Genomic DNA, 19,771 nt, shown 5'->3' with positions numbered 1-19,771 from the left:
CCCATAATATCCGCTAAAAATGTACTATGTACTTGATGGCAAGTTGGCAACAAATAATGTAGTACTTGCAGGTATTCTCAATTTCATTAGAAATTCACTGTTACTCCGTAAATAATTAGACCAAAAATGGTTGCTTAATTAGAATCAGAAGTAAAGGCAAATGAAATTGATGAGAAATTACACGGCCATCGAATTAAAGAGTCCAAATTACCAATAGACCCATCAAATTATTGTTACAAAACAGTCATTGCAATACATTGTTCCAAGTAGTAGTGTGCTTGAACTGACATAGTGGATTGACTATTTGAACTTTCTAAAACACAACCACAAATTCAAGACCAGAATTTCTTTTAAAGCTACAACACAATAGCTCAGTGAGACACGGCCATGGCCTGACTGAAACCTGCACTTAATTCTAAAGCTTTGCAAGCAGCCCATTCTGGATTGATTTTGTCGCCACTTCATTCTCCTTCATATCGGAGTCACATGAGCTCGGAGGGACGTCCACGGCTGGTGAGCAATTAAAAAATCCATGCGGCTGCACCACAAACAGAAAAAGTAAAACAGGACTCACTGATTCTTTTCAGTTACTTTAAATACTATCTGCATTAGCATAGATGTTGAGGACAGTTTGGTATGGTGTAGAGCCGTAGAAGTTAAAAGACTGCCAAGTGTGAGAAAAGAAAGTAAATTGAAGTTTGAAGACAACAACTTCATGCATATAATAATTTCAAATGTAAAGGCCTATATGCAGTCTCCTCTCCCAGAATCCATTAATAGGGATCAAGTCAGGGATCAACATGGGACTGTCAGGTCTAAATAGTTGATGCTCGTTAGGTTGTCCATAAGTGCTATATAATAAGTATTATAATGATGAAAGATGCGACCAATCATGAAGAAAATGATCAAGTATGCCCAAGAATTTATGTTAAAATGATGATAGTGGAATACCATGAGCATGAAACCAAGGCGTTTCACTGGCATGACAGGCCAGTCTTCCAGTCGAGGAATGTGTGTCACTCCAAATACATACCTGTAATCATTTGACAACAAAATTAGAATTCATAGAAAATTTACTTCATATGAACCCTATAATTTTGTACAACTCAGTAACATAAAAGCTTCCTTTCTTGTTTCATTTTTTGATCTTTTATTTATTTCTTTTAGTTAATTTTTTACAAAAAAATAAAATTGTGTGCGCTACATGTAGAGGTAAAAATGTATTGCTTCTTGTTCCAACTTGTAAGGAATTGATGAACTAGCAGCAATTTTTATTTTATTTTATTTTTTTTCCTAGTTGGTACTCACACACACATGCCTCCACTGAGACTCGAACTCCTAACCTCTCTTTGAGAAGTAGGAGTTTGATACCGCTTGGCCACTAGCCTGTTGGTAACTAGCAGCAATTGTCATGGGTGTGGAGTTCTATTATTACATCACTTTAAAGATGGAAGACATGATTTTATCACCTAGGAACTAAAATACATTCTAATGTTTTTCTTGGTAGCTGAATGTATTTAATGAAGCCAGTTGTTATTAAGAGATAATAATGACCAAAAATGGTGCAAACATAGGAAAAAGTACCATAGGTTTATTATGTACAGGAAAGAATAGACTGACCAAAGAACTACGTCGGTTTCTTCCAATGATCGGTTCTGCTTAACCCAAGTAGGCAATCCCTCTCCAACACGTGGATTTTGATTAGGAAACTCTCCTCCAGGATACAGCTCATCACGTGCATAAGGTGTGACCCAAAGATTATGCTTCAGAAAAGCAGCTCTCCTCAAAAATTTTGCCTCGGCACCAGCTAATGGTAAACAATTTGATCCGGGTACTAGCTTGTAACCAGTTAACTTCCCAGTCCGGTTGACATTTCTTGTGTTTCTGATCTGAAATACGAAAAAGGCACGAGCAAACCATGCAATTAACATGTTGTTTGAAGGAAGGAATTTTATCCATTTTGAACCATAAATACTAGGGGTGAAAAGCACTCAGTAAGCACCATATGAAGCAAATTATCAACTGAGAAATTCACGAACACCTTCATTCCAGTTGCAAATATGTAAATACCAATCAAGCAGGAAATTGAAAATTGACTTTCATAGCACAAACAATGGATCACTACAAGTGAACATTACAGCACCTGAGTTCCAAACTAAAGCTACTACTTTCCTATATATCCAACTACTTTTATACTTTATCATTAAAATTATTTGTTTGTCCTATATATATGTGAAAGTACAAAGAATTTCCCCCAATTACACAGAGAGAAATTTTTCACTCCCAATCTTTCTAAACCCCTTTTTCCCCCTCCATTTCCCTTATTTATAGACGGTTACAACCTCCTCTGGCCTGGGCCTTATCTGCTCCCTTTTGCCTGGACTCAACTTCTCTCATTTTAATATGGGCTTCTGCAATAACTTTATGGATCTGGGCCCATCCAGTGTGAACTTGCTCCATCCTGTCTATCCATACCCGACCCGTCCTTTGCAATACGGATCATACCAAACCCGAGTCATTTTGGTGTCCTCATCTGCCCCAATAATCTCTCCCCTCATTAATGAGGGTGAGATTATTGAAAAGACACGATCTTGGTCTGACGGCTCGGAGCAATGACACGAGGAATCGAACGGCTGGCACAAAAACCCAAGCTTCGAGATCTGCAGCGCCACTTTTTGCCTTGACCTTTTGAGTTCCATGTCGCCTTTACTTCTCCTCTTTAAAAATTCCGTTCTTTCAACCTTCACCCTTCTTCTTATATCTCGCTTCTACTCTCCGCTGCCTTCCTGCACATTTCGGCGATCCTTTTTCGATTTTTAGCTACTGTGCCGTTGCTGCGTTCATCACAAACTTTCAAGGTCAGTTTTTTTTTTTTAAATCTCTCTTTAAAAAAGACACATTTACTGCCCAGGACTCCTCCCCTTCTCTATGGCTCCCCCTAATCTGAACGCCATTCGATCCAAGAATTGCATTCCTCACGATGTTTCTCTCAGAGTCTATCCAATAAACTTAGACAGGAGATCTGGTGAGGGTCTCCTTCCTGGGGAAGTTTTATTCTCCGCCGTTCACTTGAACGTCATTAGGTTCCCCCTACACCCATTCTTTTGTTATGCTTTCAACAAATTGGGGCTCTGCCCCCTGCAAGTTAACCCTAACTTTCATAGGGTAATTTCAGTCCTTGAATCGTGACAGGGGTCTCAATCTTGACATTATTAACCTTCTCCTCTGCTATCTGATTAATAAGATTTCACAAAATGATTTGTACTATCACTTCTTCCCTATTGACAAACGGTCGATCTGCACTGATAAGAACTCATTTGAAAAAGGTTGGAAACGAAACTTAATTGTGGTTAGTGGGAATTGGCAGACTCCACTCGGCCAATCCTTCTCTATCCCTTATTCCTTTGGAACATGCTCTGTCTCTGGCTACAAAAAGCTGAAAACACATCCTACTGAATGCCACTGTGAAAGTTGTCTTCCCCGTTTTTGCACTTTTCTTTGTAGATGCCTTCAAATTCCCCATGATGAATTGGTTTATAGCGTCTGCAGGGCTAGGCTAGACATCTTGCAAGAAAGAGTGCTGAACAATGTCCCTTCAGCTACTGATTTGCTTACATCTGACAATCTCTCTGACATCTCTCTTTTAGGGTCCACAATGGAGAACATTCAGATCCCATCTTTCAGCAGGAGGAGGCGTTCTGCTCCCACATCATCATCTACACCTGCTTCCACATCATCATCTACACCTGCTTCCACATCGTCTTCCCTTGCTGTCTCTGCCCCAGAGCAAGTTGTGATTGTTCTAACTGTGACTCGAGTCACAAATCGTTCTGCTGTTGAGCCTTCTGAGCTCACTCATGCTGAGAACCCTATTGTGGACCATACTGCTGAGATCCGTCCTGCTGCTCCCATCATTATGCCTTCCAACATCTCGTCTGATACTTCCTCAGAGAGCACTCAGGATGCTGAAAATTCTCAAGACAATGGAGGGCCAGCTAATGCTGGTCTGTCAGAAAAAAGTTTAGGAAAAAGGCCAATGCTTGAGGGCGGTCATGACTGGAGTGATATCCCACCAGCCCGGAGGATCAGGATGGCTTCCTTCAGGGTTACTGAACCATTGCCCCCTGCCTGGTTCTTCATTCCAGAAGGCGAATCGGCCAGAACCTCTGGTCCGACTCCATCCGTTCTTCCATGGCGACCTTTGCTCAGCTGTGAAGATGGATCGACCATTGGCCCCACTGACTCAATATATAAGGACCCCCTCACCTCTTTTGCTTTCTACAAGGGTTTCTGGACCCCCAAGGACCTTGAGATTCAGAACAAGCTATCCTTTGGTGAGATGTTCCAGCGGTTCCCAGCTGCTGCTATGGAGGTGACTCTTTTTTTTATTGAAATGCGTTTCTTTTCTGCTATAACTCTTTAGTAGTTAGTCTGACCTGAATTTCCCTTCCTTCATGCAGACTCTATTCGGGATGTTCACTTTCCAAAAAACCATTGAAACTCTGAACAAAAAGCTTAAATCCCTCTCTATGGGCCTTAAAAGGTCTGTTGAAGCAGAGAATCTCCTTAAGGCCAAAGTTGCTTAGCTGGAGTCTAAGCTGAGCGAGTCAGAGAAGGGGGTTGCTGACTTAAAGGCAGAGAAGGAGGGTCTGGCAAAGGAGAGGGATTCCCTCAGAGTTGAATGGGATACCCTGAAGACCGAACGGGATTCTCTTCAGGATGAGGTTGATGTCTTGAAAACTGAGAAGAGTGTTGCTCTGACAAAAAGGGACTCTCTCAAAGCTGAGAAGGGAGACCTTCAGCGCTCATTCATTGCTGAATGGTTGTCTCATGCGAACTCACAGGAGAAACTCTTAAACGAACGGTCTTCCTTGCTGAACATGATTGGCAAAGTCGAAGGGGGTATGAAAGTTCTCCTTGCTCGCTTCACCCTTTCATCCCCTGAATAAGGATGATAGGGCAGCTGAGAATGGAAAAGACCTCAATGGTCCAGAGGATGATGGTGGGGAGAACGACAGGTCACAGCCTGGAAAAGATCATCAGAACTGACGTCCTGTAGCAGTTTTTTTTTTATTTTTTTTTATTTTTAATATCTTCATGTATCAAGCTATGTACCTTAGGACCTTTTTGTAATGAATGACAATGCTTTTGCTCAGCATGACTTCCATCCTTCAAGTTTTCCATTTTCAGCTTTGCTGTGTATTTTCACAAGTGTTTGGTGTTCGGCTTTGTCACCATTCTGGCTTTATTTTATTTTGAGCGGCTTTACTTTATTTTGAGTAAGTGTTCGGCGTTCGGCTCGCAGTGCCAGCTTCCACTATCTTTGTTGACTGCCAGGCGCTCGGCTTGAACGCCTATTGCCACTTGGCTTTATTTTTATTTTTAAGCAAGTGTTTGGCGTTCGGCTCGAAGTGCTAACTGCCACTGAGCAAGTGTTTGGTGTTCGGCTTAAAGTGCCAGCTGCCACTAACTTTGCTAAATGTCTAGCGCTCGGCGTGAACGCCACTTGCCACTTGGCTTTATTTTTGTTTTTGAGCAAGTGTTTGGCGTTCGGCTTAAAGTGCTAGCTGCCACTAACTTTGCTGAATGTCTGGCGCTCGGCTTGAACGCCACTTGCCACTTAGCTTTATTTTTGTTTTTGAGCAAGTATTTGGCGTTCGACTTAAATTGCCAGCTACCACTAACTTTGCTGAATGCCTGACACTCGGCTTAAACGCCACTTGCCACTTGGCTTTATTTTTGTTTTTGAGCAAGTATTTGGCGTTCGGCTTAAATTGCCAGCTGCCACTAACTTTGCTGAATGGGAAGGATGTCAATTAATTCTTGAGCAAAGAAAAGACTTCTTATAAAGCTTGGGAATTTCGTACACTTGCAAGTATGCAATTTAAAGCGCGCATATTGTTTGAAATTAAACTTTACTTTTACTGGTAGTACCTTTTCAGGGACGTAGCATTCTATGGCTTATTGACCATCCTTCCTGCCATAGTTTCTAGGACGTACGCCCCCTTCTCTATGACCTCTGCTATTCTGTATGGACCTTCCCATGGGGAGAACATCTTTTTGCCTATCCCCACCTTCCTTTTCAGAACCAGAACGCCAAGAGCGAAGTCTCTGTGCCTTACCTTCTTGTTATGGCTATTCACAAGCGTCTGATGATAAGAGGCAAGCCTTATTGCAGCCGTATCCCTTTTTTCCTCCAGCAAATCGAGGTTAAACCTTAGCATTCTATCATTTTGTTCTTGATCACACGCCAAGCTCCTTACAGTTAGAACCAAATGCTCAACTGGTATCACCGCCTCGGTGCCGTATGCCATAGCGAATGGGCTCTCTCCGGTCGGCCGTCTTGGGGTTGTTCTGTAAGCTCACAAGACGTTCGGAAGCTCATCTAACCATTTTCCTTTTTCATTTTCTAACTTTTTCTTAATGCAAGCAAATATTATCCTGTTTATGATTTCAGCTTGACCATTAGCCTGGGGATGACTGACTGCTGCTAACTTCTGGTTGATTCCATATTCTTCCAGCAGCTCTTTCACTTGCTTGCTATCGAGGTTGGTCCCATTGTCCATCACGATTGACCTTGGTACGCCAAAACGACAGATAATATTAATCCAGATGAAGCGTCTTACTTACGTTTGGGTGACACTAAGGTACAGCTCTGCTTCTACCCATTTGGTGAAGTAATCAGTTACTAACAGAACGTACTTATTCTGCGATCTTGCAGTCAGCAAAGGGCCAACCACATCCATCCCCCACTGCGCGAAAGGCCATGAGGTGGCCATTACGTACAGGTCTTCAGGTGGTTGATGTATCAATGACCCGAACCTCTAGCATTTATCGCATCTTCTAGAGAATTCTTCTGCATCTCGTGCCATGTTTGGCCAGAAGTACCCTTGTGTCATTGCTTTGTGTGCTAAAGATCTTCCTCCTGAATGATTTCCGCATACTCCCTCATGAATGGTTCGCATAATTTGTCTAACTTCTGTTGGGGTAGCACACTTCAAATATGGACCTGAGAAGGAGCGTCTATACAACTGATCACGCACAATGGCATACTTTGCCGAGTTGGACCTAATTTTTCTTGCCTCGTCCTTCTGCTTGGGGAGTGCACCATTATGTATGAAAGCCATGATCGGAACAATCCAGCTCGGCTCATATGGTATAACATTAACATGTTGAGCGCTCGGATTTGGCAGCTCATCAAAAATGGAAGGTTGGACCAGCACGTCAACCGGGATGACCCTAGCCAAAATCTCTCCAGAACTGGATGCACTACAAGCCAAGCGGTCGGCATCTTCGTTATACTTTCTCGGCAATTGGATGAACCTGATCTGATCAAAGCCTTTCGCCTCACGCAGAACCGCAGTTCAGTATGCTTCCATGGTCTTATCCTTGGCCCCATATTCCCCAGTGACTTGCCGAATCACTAGTTGTGAATCACTATAAGCAATCAGATTCTTGATCTTCAGTTCTTTAGCCAACTTCAGCCCAGCTATCAACGCCTCGTATTCTGCCTCATTGTTGGTTGCGTTGAACTCAAGTCTTATCGCTTGGCTCAGCGTAGTTCCTTCTAGTGTTCGCAATTGGATTCCAATCCCTGCCCCCATTTGATTCGAAGAGCCATCCACGAAGAGCTTCCACAAGAAACAATTATAATCCTCCACCAAATCTTCAGCATCACATTCAAGTAGGAAATCCGCCACCGCTTGACCTTTGATTGCCGTCCTGGGCTCGTACGCAATATCAAATGAACTCAATTCAATGGCCCACTTGGTCATTCTCCCCGATAGGTCCGGTTTGTGCAGGATCATTCTCAAAGGGAAAGTTGTTAAAACGACGATCGGATGAGATTCGAAATAATGTCTAAGCTTCCTTTTTGCATTGACCAGCGACAAGATCATTCGTTCGGCCCTTGAATACCTTCTTTCCGGCTCAGACATTGTTTTGCTAACATAGAACACCGGGAATTGCTTTCCTTCTTTGCAACGGATCAGAACGGCACTAGTCGCTATACTGGATACCCCAAGATCCAGAAAGAGCTTCTCATTCGGCTCGGGAGCAGACAGAACTGGAGGGTTGCGCATGTATTCTTTCAGGCTGGTTAGCGCCTGTCGTTGTTCATCCCCCCAGGTTTGCCTTCCGTGCCCTCGAATTGTATCAAAGAAAGGTTTACAGCTGTCCGAAAGCTTGGAAATAAATCGGCTCAGTGCAGCTATTCGACCTGTGAGTGCTTGCACCTCCTTAATTGTCTTTGGCTCTGCATTTCTGATCAGGGCTTCTACCTGCGCTGGGCTGGCCTCAATTCCTCTATGATTGACCACATATCCCAGAAATTGACCGGAGCTTACGCCGAATGAACATTTGGCCGGATTAAGCTTCATCCCATACTGGCGCAACACATCGAACACATCCTGCAGGTGCGCTAAATGATCGCTCTTCTTCTTACTCTTGACCACCATATCATCAATATAAGCCTCGACAGTGCTTCCCATTTGGCCCTTAAAAATCTTGTTGATCAGCCTCTGATAAGTAGCTCCAGCGTTTTTTAATCCGAACGGCATGACTTTGTAGCAATAAGTCCCTCGTTCAGTAACAAATGAAGTTTTCTCTTCGTCAACTGGATCTATGGGAATTTGATTATATCCGGAATAAGCATCCAGGAAGGTTAATCGCTCGTATCCTGTGGTGGCATCTACCATTTGATCAATCCTTAGCAATGGGAAACTATCCTTTGGGCAAGCTTTATTCAGATTAGTGAAGTCGATACACACTCGCCATTTCCCATTCTTTTTTTGCACTACAACAACATTGGAGAGCCAGGCCGGGTACTGAACTTCTCGGATGAATCCGGCTTCAAGCAGCCGATCAATCTCCTCAGCTATAATCTGATTTCGTTCTGGAGCAAATCTTCTCTGTTTCTGCTTTACTGGCTTTGCATTCGGGTCTACATTGAGGGAATGGCAGGATACAGAAGATTTATCCCTGGCATATCTGAATGGCTCCATGCGAATACATCTGCATTCCGAGTCAAGAAATCAGTCAACTCTAGTTTTTCCTCTTCAGTAAGTCTGGTTCCCACTCTCGTTGTTCGGTCCGACTTCTCATGGTCAATCTTCACTTCATGAAGGGGTTCTGTGGTCAGAACTGGTGGCTCCTCCTCTCCCTCTTTGTTGGGAGGAGGTTTCTGTAATTGCTATTTTGGACTGGCAGAACGGATGGGATTTTTCCCTTTTCCAGCAGATTTCAAAGTCACTGAATAACATTCTTTAGCTGCAACCTGGTCCCCATGTATGTCTATCACCTTGGTCCCATCTGGACCCAAGCATCGCATCACTTGATGCAAGGTTGATGGAACGCCCTGAACCCAGTGAATCCATCCTCTGTCCATCAAGAGGTTGTAGGATGGATGAATTTCCACGACCACAAAACTTTCAGTCAAAACTCGCTCAGCAGCTTGTACTGTCAATTCCACCATTCCAATGGGTTCCACTCGCTTCCCATCAAATCCGAGCAACGGATTTCCTGTGGGTTTGAGTTTTTCGGGTTCGATCTCAAGTCGGTCGAACGTCATACTGGGCATGACATTCGCACTACTGCCTGGATCAATCAGAACTCTTCGCACAAGGCATTCTGCAACCGTCAGACTGACTACTAATGGATCTTCATGAGGAATCTGAACACGTAGCAGGTCCGTTCTATCAAACTTTATCGATGTGGACGCGTTCTGCAGGTGCAAAGCATGCACACTGCCAATCCTCCTTTTCAACTGGGCCTGGCGTAACCGTGTTCTGAGCAATTCTTCTGACTCCGTCGTTTGTTCAGGGCGGCCATGAATTGCATTTATAATCCGAACAGGCTGGGAGTTGTGTGGGTTTGGCCTCTGGTTCCGCTTGATCTGCTCAGTCAGGCGGTTCTGCTCTTGCGCCGGACCTTGAACATAGCTTGCAAATTCCCCCTTTGCGATTAGCATCTCTACCTGCCTCCTTAGGTTCCTACATTCGTTAGTCTGATGTCCAAAATCACTATGGAAAGCACAATGTTTAGTTTGATCCCTCTGTTCAAGAGGTTGCCTGATTGGCAAAGGAGGACGAAACTTATCTTTGTTCTCTTGGTATAGCCTTGCTAAGGTGACTCGAGTGGAGTTACTGATTCCTCCTCCCTGGGCCTTTTCTCCGCCTTCCATGAGGTGTGACGTTGCGGCTGAGCTTGTTTTTGCCAGATCTTGGCTTTGGACTTCTCTTCCGTCGAAATAATTGACGTCTTCCTCGAATTAGCTGCCTCTTCCTCCTCAAGACGAACAAAACCGTCACCTCTCTCGTTCAGCTCGTCCATGGTCTTTGGCGTATTAACCACCAAGCTGGTGTGGAACGGCGTCCCCCGATTCATTGCGAGTTTAAATGCTTGGACTGCTGTGGACGGATGACACTCCATTACCATACTTTTAACAAGGTTGAACCGGGTGAGAAAAGCTTGGAGCCATTCATCCTCATGCTGCTTCATTGTGAAAAGGCTTGATACATCCTTAGCCGGACGTTTATTCCCGTAGTACTGGCTTTATGAACTTATCACATAAGTCCTGGAAACTGGCGACTGAGCCCTGAGCCAGATTCTTGAACCAATTGAGAGCTGGTTTAGCCAAGCTCGTAGGGAAGCATTTGCACATCAAAGGATCATTGTTAGTATTCAGAGCCATTTTCAACTGAATATGGTAGATGTGATCGACCGGATCGGTTGTTCCGTCAAACAAAATGAAAACCGGCATGGAGAACTTCTTCGGATTCGGCGCGTTCAGAATTTCATCAGTGAACCGAGATGCAACCGTTCTTGCTGATGAGTGCAACGCTTCGTTTTCCCTTGAAAACCGTGACGGAAACCCCCGATCAGCAGATCTCCTTTCTAAACTGTGGTAATCAAATGTTGCTAGTGAAGGTCGGTAAGGCAGATCAAACGACTTGTCCTCCGCAAACTCACTTCGCCATGGTGACGCAACCCTATGTTCATATGCCGGTGCTTCCTCCCTCATAATCCGTTCGCGATGTGGTTCCAGATGAATAAATCCTTCTCGATCATCTACTCGACGGACATTCGGAAGCAGATCACCGATTATAACTTCATCACGACGTGGATCAACACGATTGACACCTTCTGGATCACCTTGACGATCAGCTTGGGACGGTAAAGCTCCCTCTCCCTCAGGAGGTGGCCTCGGAATTGCAAGAGCCTCACGACGCTCCATTCCAGCTCGTAGCTCTGCATTTTCTTTCCTCAAAGCGTCGTTCATGTTCATCATCTCATCCAGCTTCGTCTACCGGCCGTTCTCCAAAGGATTTGAGTTCGCCTCTCCAATCATCATTCCAGATCGGAGCAAAGTCATCAACTGCAGATTTCTTGACCAGATCGGAGTTCCGCTAATGCGCATACACCAGATCTGAACTCACACTTGCTGAATTCAGTCCGCTACTGGACGGATTCAGTAATCACAACAGATTGCAATTGTGCAGTTCGCTGGATCAAGTACAGATCTGATCTGCTTGGATCGGACGCCAACTTCGCGAAATCAACCGGAGCCTGGACTCATCGAGACAAATCGTATTATTGCCAATGTTGATTCAGCTTTCGCAGATTAATCGTCTTCCTCGCAGAGTGCTTTGAATCGAATCGATCTGGAACAACATCAATCAATCCTTCCTGTTCTTCCCACAGACGGCGCCAATTGAAAGTACAAAGAATTTCCCCCAATTACACAAAGAGAAATTTTTCACTCCCAATCTTTCTAACCCCTTTTCCCTCTCGATTTCCCTTATTTATAGACGGTTATAACCTCCTCTAGCCTGGGCCTTATCTGCTCCCTTTTGCCTGGACTCAACTTCTCTCATTTTAATATAGGCTTCTGCAATAACTTTATGGATCTGGGCCCATCCAGCGTGAACTTGCTCCATCCTATCTATCCATACCCAACCCATCCTTTGCAATACAGATCATACCAAGCCCGGGTCATTTGGTGTCCTCCATATGAAATAGTGACATTATATACTTAATTTATGGTGACCACATGTCCACAAGAGAATAGTCCCACCAAAAGGGTGGGGATAACCATCTAGTAAAAAATAATCATAATAACAATAATAATAAAATATTTAGTTTTGTCAATGTGAAACTAGTGACTTCTTCCCTTGGTAAAAGCTCGGGTTCGAAACCGTGAGGGTATGAGTTGAGTGGCCAATATTTTATGTAAAATAGTACTAATAAGCCTTAATATAAATATGGACAGAGAGGATGTGCATGGGTGAAACAGAACCTGATTTACCTGAAAGAATGCGGGTTGATCCGAGTTCATTTTTCTTACTTATTACTTTCCTTATTTGTAATTAAATGATATTTGTGCATTTGTGATTGGTCCTGGGAGCACCTACTCACCGGTGGGTAGGTAAGCATATCCTATAAATATTAGGTATTGATCTAGTGTTAGCCTCCAAACATCCTACATAAGCAGAACCAATATTGGATAACGACTTTACTAAAAATTCAAGCCAATAATGTAATAAGAGAGTTTAATTAACAACCAAACATCAACACAAGAACTCATACACACCGAGTGAGAGAGAGATTATGGGGACAAAAAAAGAAAAAGTGGATAAACTTCAATAACTTCAAGGAATCTTACAATCCAATGTCGGGCAGATACAGGATTACAATCACGTATTGCTTCTAGTTCGGATCTGAGCAACTTCTCTTCAGCATAGAATGCATTGTTGTGAACATTGTTTTCTCCTGGTTCTTCGACTTTAACATTCACCTCAACAACCTAAAAACAAGAAGCAATGCTCACATATTTAGGAACATCAACATCATATTTGAGTGATGACTATCCGTGTAAAGAAATAAGTATATTATGCAAAGGTAAAAAGGTATTCCAAAAAAGGCCACTGTTGCTATTGTATCAATAAAGAAAAAAGCCTAGATTCAGTAATGCAGAAAATCAGCACCAAATATTTCACCACTCCTTTTTTTTATTTTTTTTCTTTTTCATCGAGAGACGTGAATCTGGAAGCCTACTACACAACAAGCTCATATAGACTGAGGAGCTCCAAATCTCATAAATAGCATGGGACAACCCTCCAAGAACTGCAAAAGTTTGACTGGATAAACCCCATTGCATCATGCTGTTTTTCCTTATAACCAAGTTTGCAAGAAAGCTTCAACCACCTTTATCTCTTGGATAAGCAACAGCCTCGGCCATATTTGAGCCATCAATCTCAAATGAACCATAGAACACTTGAAGGCACCCAGCACAAGAGGCACAAGTCACCCAAGTGTGACTCCATACCAGTTTGATCATCACAAGTCACCCAAGAAAGCTTCAACCACCTTTATCTCTTGGATAAGCAACAGCCTCGGCCATATTTGAGCCATCAATCTCAAATGAACCATAGAACACTTGAAGGCACCCAGCACAAGAGGCACAAGTCACCCAAGTGTGACTCCATACCAGTTTGATCATGACAAGTCCATTAAAAGGACGTAACCATACATCCAGACAGAACAAGTTCTGGTGCAAGAATGAGTTAACAAGACCTCTAAGACAAACTCCAAACTAATTCCAGAGAACATCTAGAAATTGCAGCATAGTTGATGACAGAATCCTATCAAAAGTCAAAACCTACATGAGATATTGAGGTTAATTTAACATATAATTTAGAGGATGTGGCAGACATGATCCACAAACATTCTATAACATGTCATAGTCACTGAATTTGTGACAACACTATGGTTTGACCTTGATTATATGCCAGAAGAATATTACAAAACCACGTCTTATAGATAACAAAAAAGAGATGAGGAAATGGTGGGATAAATTACAGGTTTTTAGTTACAAAAGATGGTGGCACACTTAAATGTGATCTGTGACCGATCCTACAAAACTAAGCAGCAAGATCAACTAGCAACTATGTTATTCAAAAAAGAGAAAAATCAGCTGGTTGCCTGTCTCATTAATCACAAGGGAACAACCATGAGGTTCCTGATGTTACATTGACTAATAGAGGGATGGAGATTCTGGAATAACTTGCAAGATTGCCACTGAACTTCTCAGTATCCAACTATCTGTTAAATAGAATAAAGGATAATACGATGAGGTTAATAGTGAACCCATCCTCCATGTTCCAGGTATAAGTGTCCAGGGGTTCTTTAAACAATTGATTATAGAATAATAGTATTTAATACTCCGCAAGCATACCCACCACCAGCTCATTATTTAGCTCTGTTAGACCATGTTGAAGTATTAATAACACCAGTGACCAAATAAAACACAAGGCAAGGCATATTCTTTTGCCGTGCATTAAAGATCCAGTCAAGAAAATACTCACTATAACAGAATATGTTTACAAAGAAAAGAATTAAAAACAAAAAAGAACAGATCAAATAAGAGATGGGTTTCTCATCCATGGAAAAAGAAAGAAAAAAAATAAAATATGATGACGATGATAAAGAAGCAGCAGCAGACACTACTATAAAATGTAAATCAATGTTTCCAGGAAATGACAGCAAAAGGTGATTATAATACCATATAAAAAAATAAAAATAATAATAATAAGCATGCTATAAATGTTAAGACCAACCATTAGCAACTGAAAGACTGAACAGCAAAAGAAATATCTATATAACTCAGAAAGTTAACCTGATTATGTGCTTCACCGGGCTTACAATCAACTGCCATGTCCATACGAGCAACAAAGAAGTGTTGATTGACGGGTGCATATAATCCAGGTGCAATAGTTGTACCATATTTCCGGACTTCCCCAGGTTGCAGAGCTCCTAAGCTGAGAATTCCTGTGAGTTTAACCTCAGCTTCAATTTTTCCATCCTGTAACAGGAAATAGTAGTTATAGTATAACTACTATTGAAGATAATAAAATCACAGCAGAAAGTCTAAATACAGCAGGAGCATCAAAACATAGCAAATTCGAAAAATAAAAACCGCAAATGTGCCCATGGGAATATAATAAGCCAATTTACTTGTTAAGATGACAACTAAGCCTCAAGGAAGTGCCTATTAAGCTTGTCAAATATGAGGGGGGAAACCTGCGGGATTACAGACAGAGTAATCCTTCCAGTTGAAGCAATAAAAGCATACTCATTCACAGATGAAAACAAGGTAGTCACTTACTTGCCTGATAAAAATGCCAGAAGAATCCATACTCATAATTAGCCACAGTACATATAAAGGACACGGTTAATCGTCTTGACCTCCGTACTTCGGCTAAACCTGTCCTCCAGTCTTGATGCTTCCATAAGATTCCATGATCCTCCTCATGCAAGCAAACACAATTTTCAATCGTTTCTACACCTCCAGTGAAATTCGTAAAGTGTGCATCAAAGTACTTGATATAGCCCAAACAATCACAACCCTGCAATGCTTAAGTTATGGCAAGCAGAATCTTTTCATTTGAACCCAAACAAAATCCTACAAAAAACAAATACATAAAAGAACAAACTAAGCAAAATACAAAGTTCTCCGACCTTTTTAAGAGAATGAGCATTTTTGCCAAGCCCATCTTCCCCTGCATCAAAGGCATTCTTCCTGTAGTGTGGATCATTTGGATCTCCATAAGGGTTCACCATCTCAACAAAGCTTAACCTGTGGGCCACAGGTCTGCGACCTCGGCTACCATCAACATATGCAACAGAATAAATAACCAAACCCTCCCTGGGAGTAAAACCAATACGAAAATTCCACTGCCAAATAGCAATTGAGAATGAAAAAATAATTAATATAAATGTTAAAAATAGTGAAAAATCAGCAAATCTAATTACAAAAATAATCAAGCACCTTTTGCCATTGAACAAAGTGCCCATCAACACGAAAGCTTGGACCTTCAGGCTGAATAATATGTAAAGGTTTCACATCACTTCGATCAACACCTCCCCGTGTTTCACCAGAAGAATAATTTCTTAAGGGATCGGCTGGTGGTAGAGGAACAAGTTTACGATCTTCAAACTCAACCACAACCATATTTTGCATATCGACTAGTACATAAATTCCTTCAACCGGACGAGCATAACCATTTTCCATAGGGAAGTCAGTCTCGATTCTACAGAAGATAAGCGGTTTAGCGAGTCTGCGATTAGGTGCATCAGCTTCACTGTGATAGCCAACACACCTGTAAAAAGAGTTCCCATCCCAAAGCATAAAGAAGTGCAAAACATTCATAAAGAATAGATTGCCATAGGATATTGTAAAAGAAATATGATCCAGTAACTAACCAGGGATCTACCATCACAAGATCCATATCCTCAATACCCCTCTTCTTCATTGCCTCCCGGAATGGGGGGAAGTCCTTTACAACAGCTTCACATTCAGCATATTCCACCGCATCCTGTGAGAAGAAGACATAGTGTTAACAGCTTTCTGATTACCAAACAGGCTCCAGTAAGGGATTTTTTAGGGTGGATTAGTGCGTGTACATGCATGTGCATGTTCATGTCTTCATGAGTGAACCAATTTCAAAATCTATAGATAGGTCAAAAGCAAATAAAATTAATTTTCATTATAGCACTATTTCTTCTAAATTTGTTGTAAAAACTCACAACTAAGTACAACTAACTAGTTAAGTAATGTAAACAGTAGAGTTACCTTTCACTTAATGAGGTGTTACTGTTTTCAGTTAAGGTATTGTTAGAATATTAAAATTGATCAATCAAAAAATGAAGAACTTCAAGTAATGTTCAGAAAATGAAACTACATACCATGGGAGGCTGTACGTCTGGCACAACTTTGGATGAAACGACTTTGCCCCTGTGATGACCACCACGAGTTGCAGCATGAACTTCTGATAGTTCAACAACCCATATGCTCGTCTCATTTGACTTTTTATTGTAAACAACAAGTCTAGCTTTCCTTGGAGGAAGTTTACTGGGAATTACAGGTCCACCTTTCGTTCGGGGTAATAATGATGGTTGGAAAGGAGGGAAAAAATATGCATCAGCTAATGCAACCACATTCTTTTCTGGTTCCAACAAAACCACCTCAATGAATCGCATGCTATCTCTCACCTAAACATGTAGAACAAATTCCATGTTATATCATAATTGAAACCTATTTCAAGATAAACAGAAGTGTAATGTAAATAACAACCTCAGGAGTTGCTCCAGCAGCCCTGACAGTGGCCACAGCCACTGAGATTTCAGCAGCGGTTAAAGGGTCCAAAGGGTGGCAGGTTTGAACCCTCAACATGATTGGGATCCCTGTGCATGCAAAGAAACAGATTCAGTAATCATGGTTGCAACTGAAGCAATCCAATATCTTAGATAATTAAAAGGGAAAGCAGGTAGGAAGTAAACAATAAAGGTCAGATATTGGAATATCAAAGAACAGGGAAGTCACATTATGCATCTGCATGTGATTGGAAATAAGAATTTACAAAAATAAAAATATATGAATAGGGACAAAAGATAACACGCTGTATGAAGCAAAAATTAGATATACATATATATATATATAAGTAGAAAGAAAGATGAATTAAAAAACAAAACCTTTTTAATTGGAAAGGCCAAATAGTATTATGTAAACAAATTTTAAAAAGTATAAATCAATTGTATATTTTTTACAATATGTCTTTATATATATTCTTAATAGCATGTCAATTATGAGAGTGCTCTCACTGAGATCACATCCTAACAGTTGTTCAAGAGGCTGACCTCACAGTCTCGCAATCAAACCGTTATAAAGGCGCAAGCTTAGTTAAATCACCATCATTGTTACTTTTTCAAATTCTTAGTTAAGGTAAAAAAGGAGAAAAATTCAACCTAAAGATCAGGGAAATAAAATCTAGATTACATATATAGGGAGTTCATAAAGGAAGGAAAACAGAAATAGAGAGAGCAACCAAGGAATGACCATGCCAAGTGCCAAGCATCCCTTCTTCTTTCTCTCTCTTGCTGTCAGTAGTGTTCCACTCCGCACGTTCATTGGCTGGAGCACTCACATGTATCAACTGTCAGCATGTTCTCCCCTGTATTTTTTTCCCCCTCAAATAATTTTCTAAACTCTATTTATTTAAGTTGTATTCTCATCTTCTTTTGTAGGTTACACATTCTGTATTTTTTTTAGGTTTTGTTAAGAATAAGAAAAAATGTTAATGAGGATACTCTCGTTAAGCTCGCACCTGTATTACCATTGGATTGTAAGACTACAACATCATCCTCTAAATTTAACATTTATAAGGATGCAAGATAAGTGTGAGTATCCTCGTAATAAGATTTTAAGAATGCACATTAACATTTGCATTGTAAAGAAAAATCATTACAATTACTTTACAATCTTTTAAATCTTAATTTCATACTACTAGTTTGTTCCTCCCAGATGTTCTGTCTCCTCTATGAACTGTAAGGACAATATCTCAGTTCCAGATTGCATGCATACTAAAGCATTCAAAATTGAAACGGAAAAATTAAATAATCTACCAATTATCTACCTAAACAGACAACTATTGGCTAAATTTATCAATGGTTGAGCATTTCATACTTAGACCAAAAATTAAACAATAAAACTAAGAATTATTTCTGTCTTTCTCTTCTTTTCCTCCATTTTTCTCAGCAACCAGCCACATGTGAAGACTGTAGAGTCGACTGTTATCAAGATCAATCATGTATAGGTATATATATATATATATATACAGAGCAAAATATACCTTTTGCAGGAGTAGAAGTAGTGGTAGTAGAAGGCTGAGGAAGAGGATCAACGGGGCGAATCAAGGTGGCCATGGAAGCTCTGTGGATCTGATTCTGATCGTCGGCGGGATTCGAGACCGAAACGGTCCAATCTTGAGCAGCTTTACGGGACAGAGGCATTGCTTTTTCCACAGTTGTGGCCATTGCAGTGGGCTCGCGAGTTCACTGAAATAGCCCTAGTACCTTTTGACGATATACTCCTCTGATATAAAACGATCTCTCCAATCAAACTTCTCATTTCCTCAATTCAATACCCAAACTACCTTTCCCTCACTTTCTCGGTAAAATTTCCCGAGAAACCAGAGAGAAAAAGTAGCGAGAACGGAGCTGAACTAAAAGGCCGTTGTTGACGGGAGTGTCGGCTGTCTGAAATTGGGTTTGGAAACTGGACTAAAACAGTGTATATAGAGTAGATCGAAAGGAGTGACATGGATATTATCCTCTGCAACAGACCATCTATTAATTCCATCCAACTAATTCGGACAGTTGTGAATGGTTAGATGACAATTGGAAGACACAAAAGCCCACTATAATGTTCCTGTTCGGCGGTGTTGGATCAACCCTACATAAAGTGGGCCTTAGTTGATCAAAGGCCCACTTTGTGTTTTCAAGCTGGTATTATCTCTCTATTGGTATTTTTTTCCTTAAACGTTTACAATGAGACAATTAAAGTTCTATTTTGAAAACTTTTTCCACATTAGTTTTAAAACACTCAATCTTCCAAGTATTCTCTTCTTCACTTAGAAATAATTTTTTGCAATTATAATTTTTGTCCAAATATTGTTTAATTGTTCAAACTTAAGATTTTCTTAGAGCATCCAGCAATCTGTTAAAGCAATTTTTTTGTGTAAAATATACACTATCACGTATAATGTGTAATTTTTTTTTTCTCCAACAATATGTTAAGATACACTGCCACATCAGTAATGTATAAAATTATTGTGTATTTTACACAACCTTTTTACATAGCCACATTAGCATATTTCATTTTTCCTCCCTCTTTCTCATTCCATTAACAAATCAATCATATATTAGGTTGGTTTTG

The 19,771-nt window shown here is 41.1% G+C and overlaps 1 protein-coding gene across 1 annotated transcript; it reads right to left on the bottom strand.

Annotated features, from left to right (window-relative positions):
- Window positions 1-166: 166 nt before the first annotated feature.
- Window positions 167-19,132, bottom strand: LOC132276321 (amine oxidase [copper-containing] zeta, peroxisomal-like). Its single transcript, XM_059777696.1, has 12 exons — window positions 18,687-19,132; window positions 17,132-17,241; window positions 16,744-17,049; window positions 16,261-16,373; window positions 15,827-16,157; window positions 15,517-15,732; window positions 15,168-15,404; window positions 14,675-14,860; window positions 12,662-12,802; window positions 1,621-1,889; window positions 952-1,033; window positions 167-538 (listed from the first exon to the last, which is right to left on the bottom strand). Exons 1-12 carry the CDS (start codon window positions 18,868-18,870, stop codon window positions 416-418), a joined length of 2,298 nt encoding a protein of 765 aa, XP_059633679.1. The 5' UTR covers window positions 18,871-19,132; the 3' UTR covers window positions 167-415.
- Window positions 19,133-19,771: the final 639 nt, after the last annotated feature.

The sequence above is a fragment of the Cornus florida genome, unplaced genomic scaffold, assembly GCF_030987335.1.
Source record: "Cornus florida cultivar Cherokee Brave unplaced genomic scaffold, ASM3098733v1 CherokeeBrave_3.0.0_Hap2_Chr10, whole genome shotgun sequence".
NCBI lineage: Eukaryota > Viridiplantae > Streptophyta > Magnoliopsida > Cornales > Cornaceae > Cornus > Cornus florida.
The sequence above is the reverse complement of the archived record's forward strand: the minus strand, read 5'-3'. Positions and strand labels throughout refer to the sequence as shown.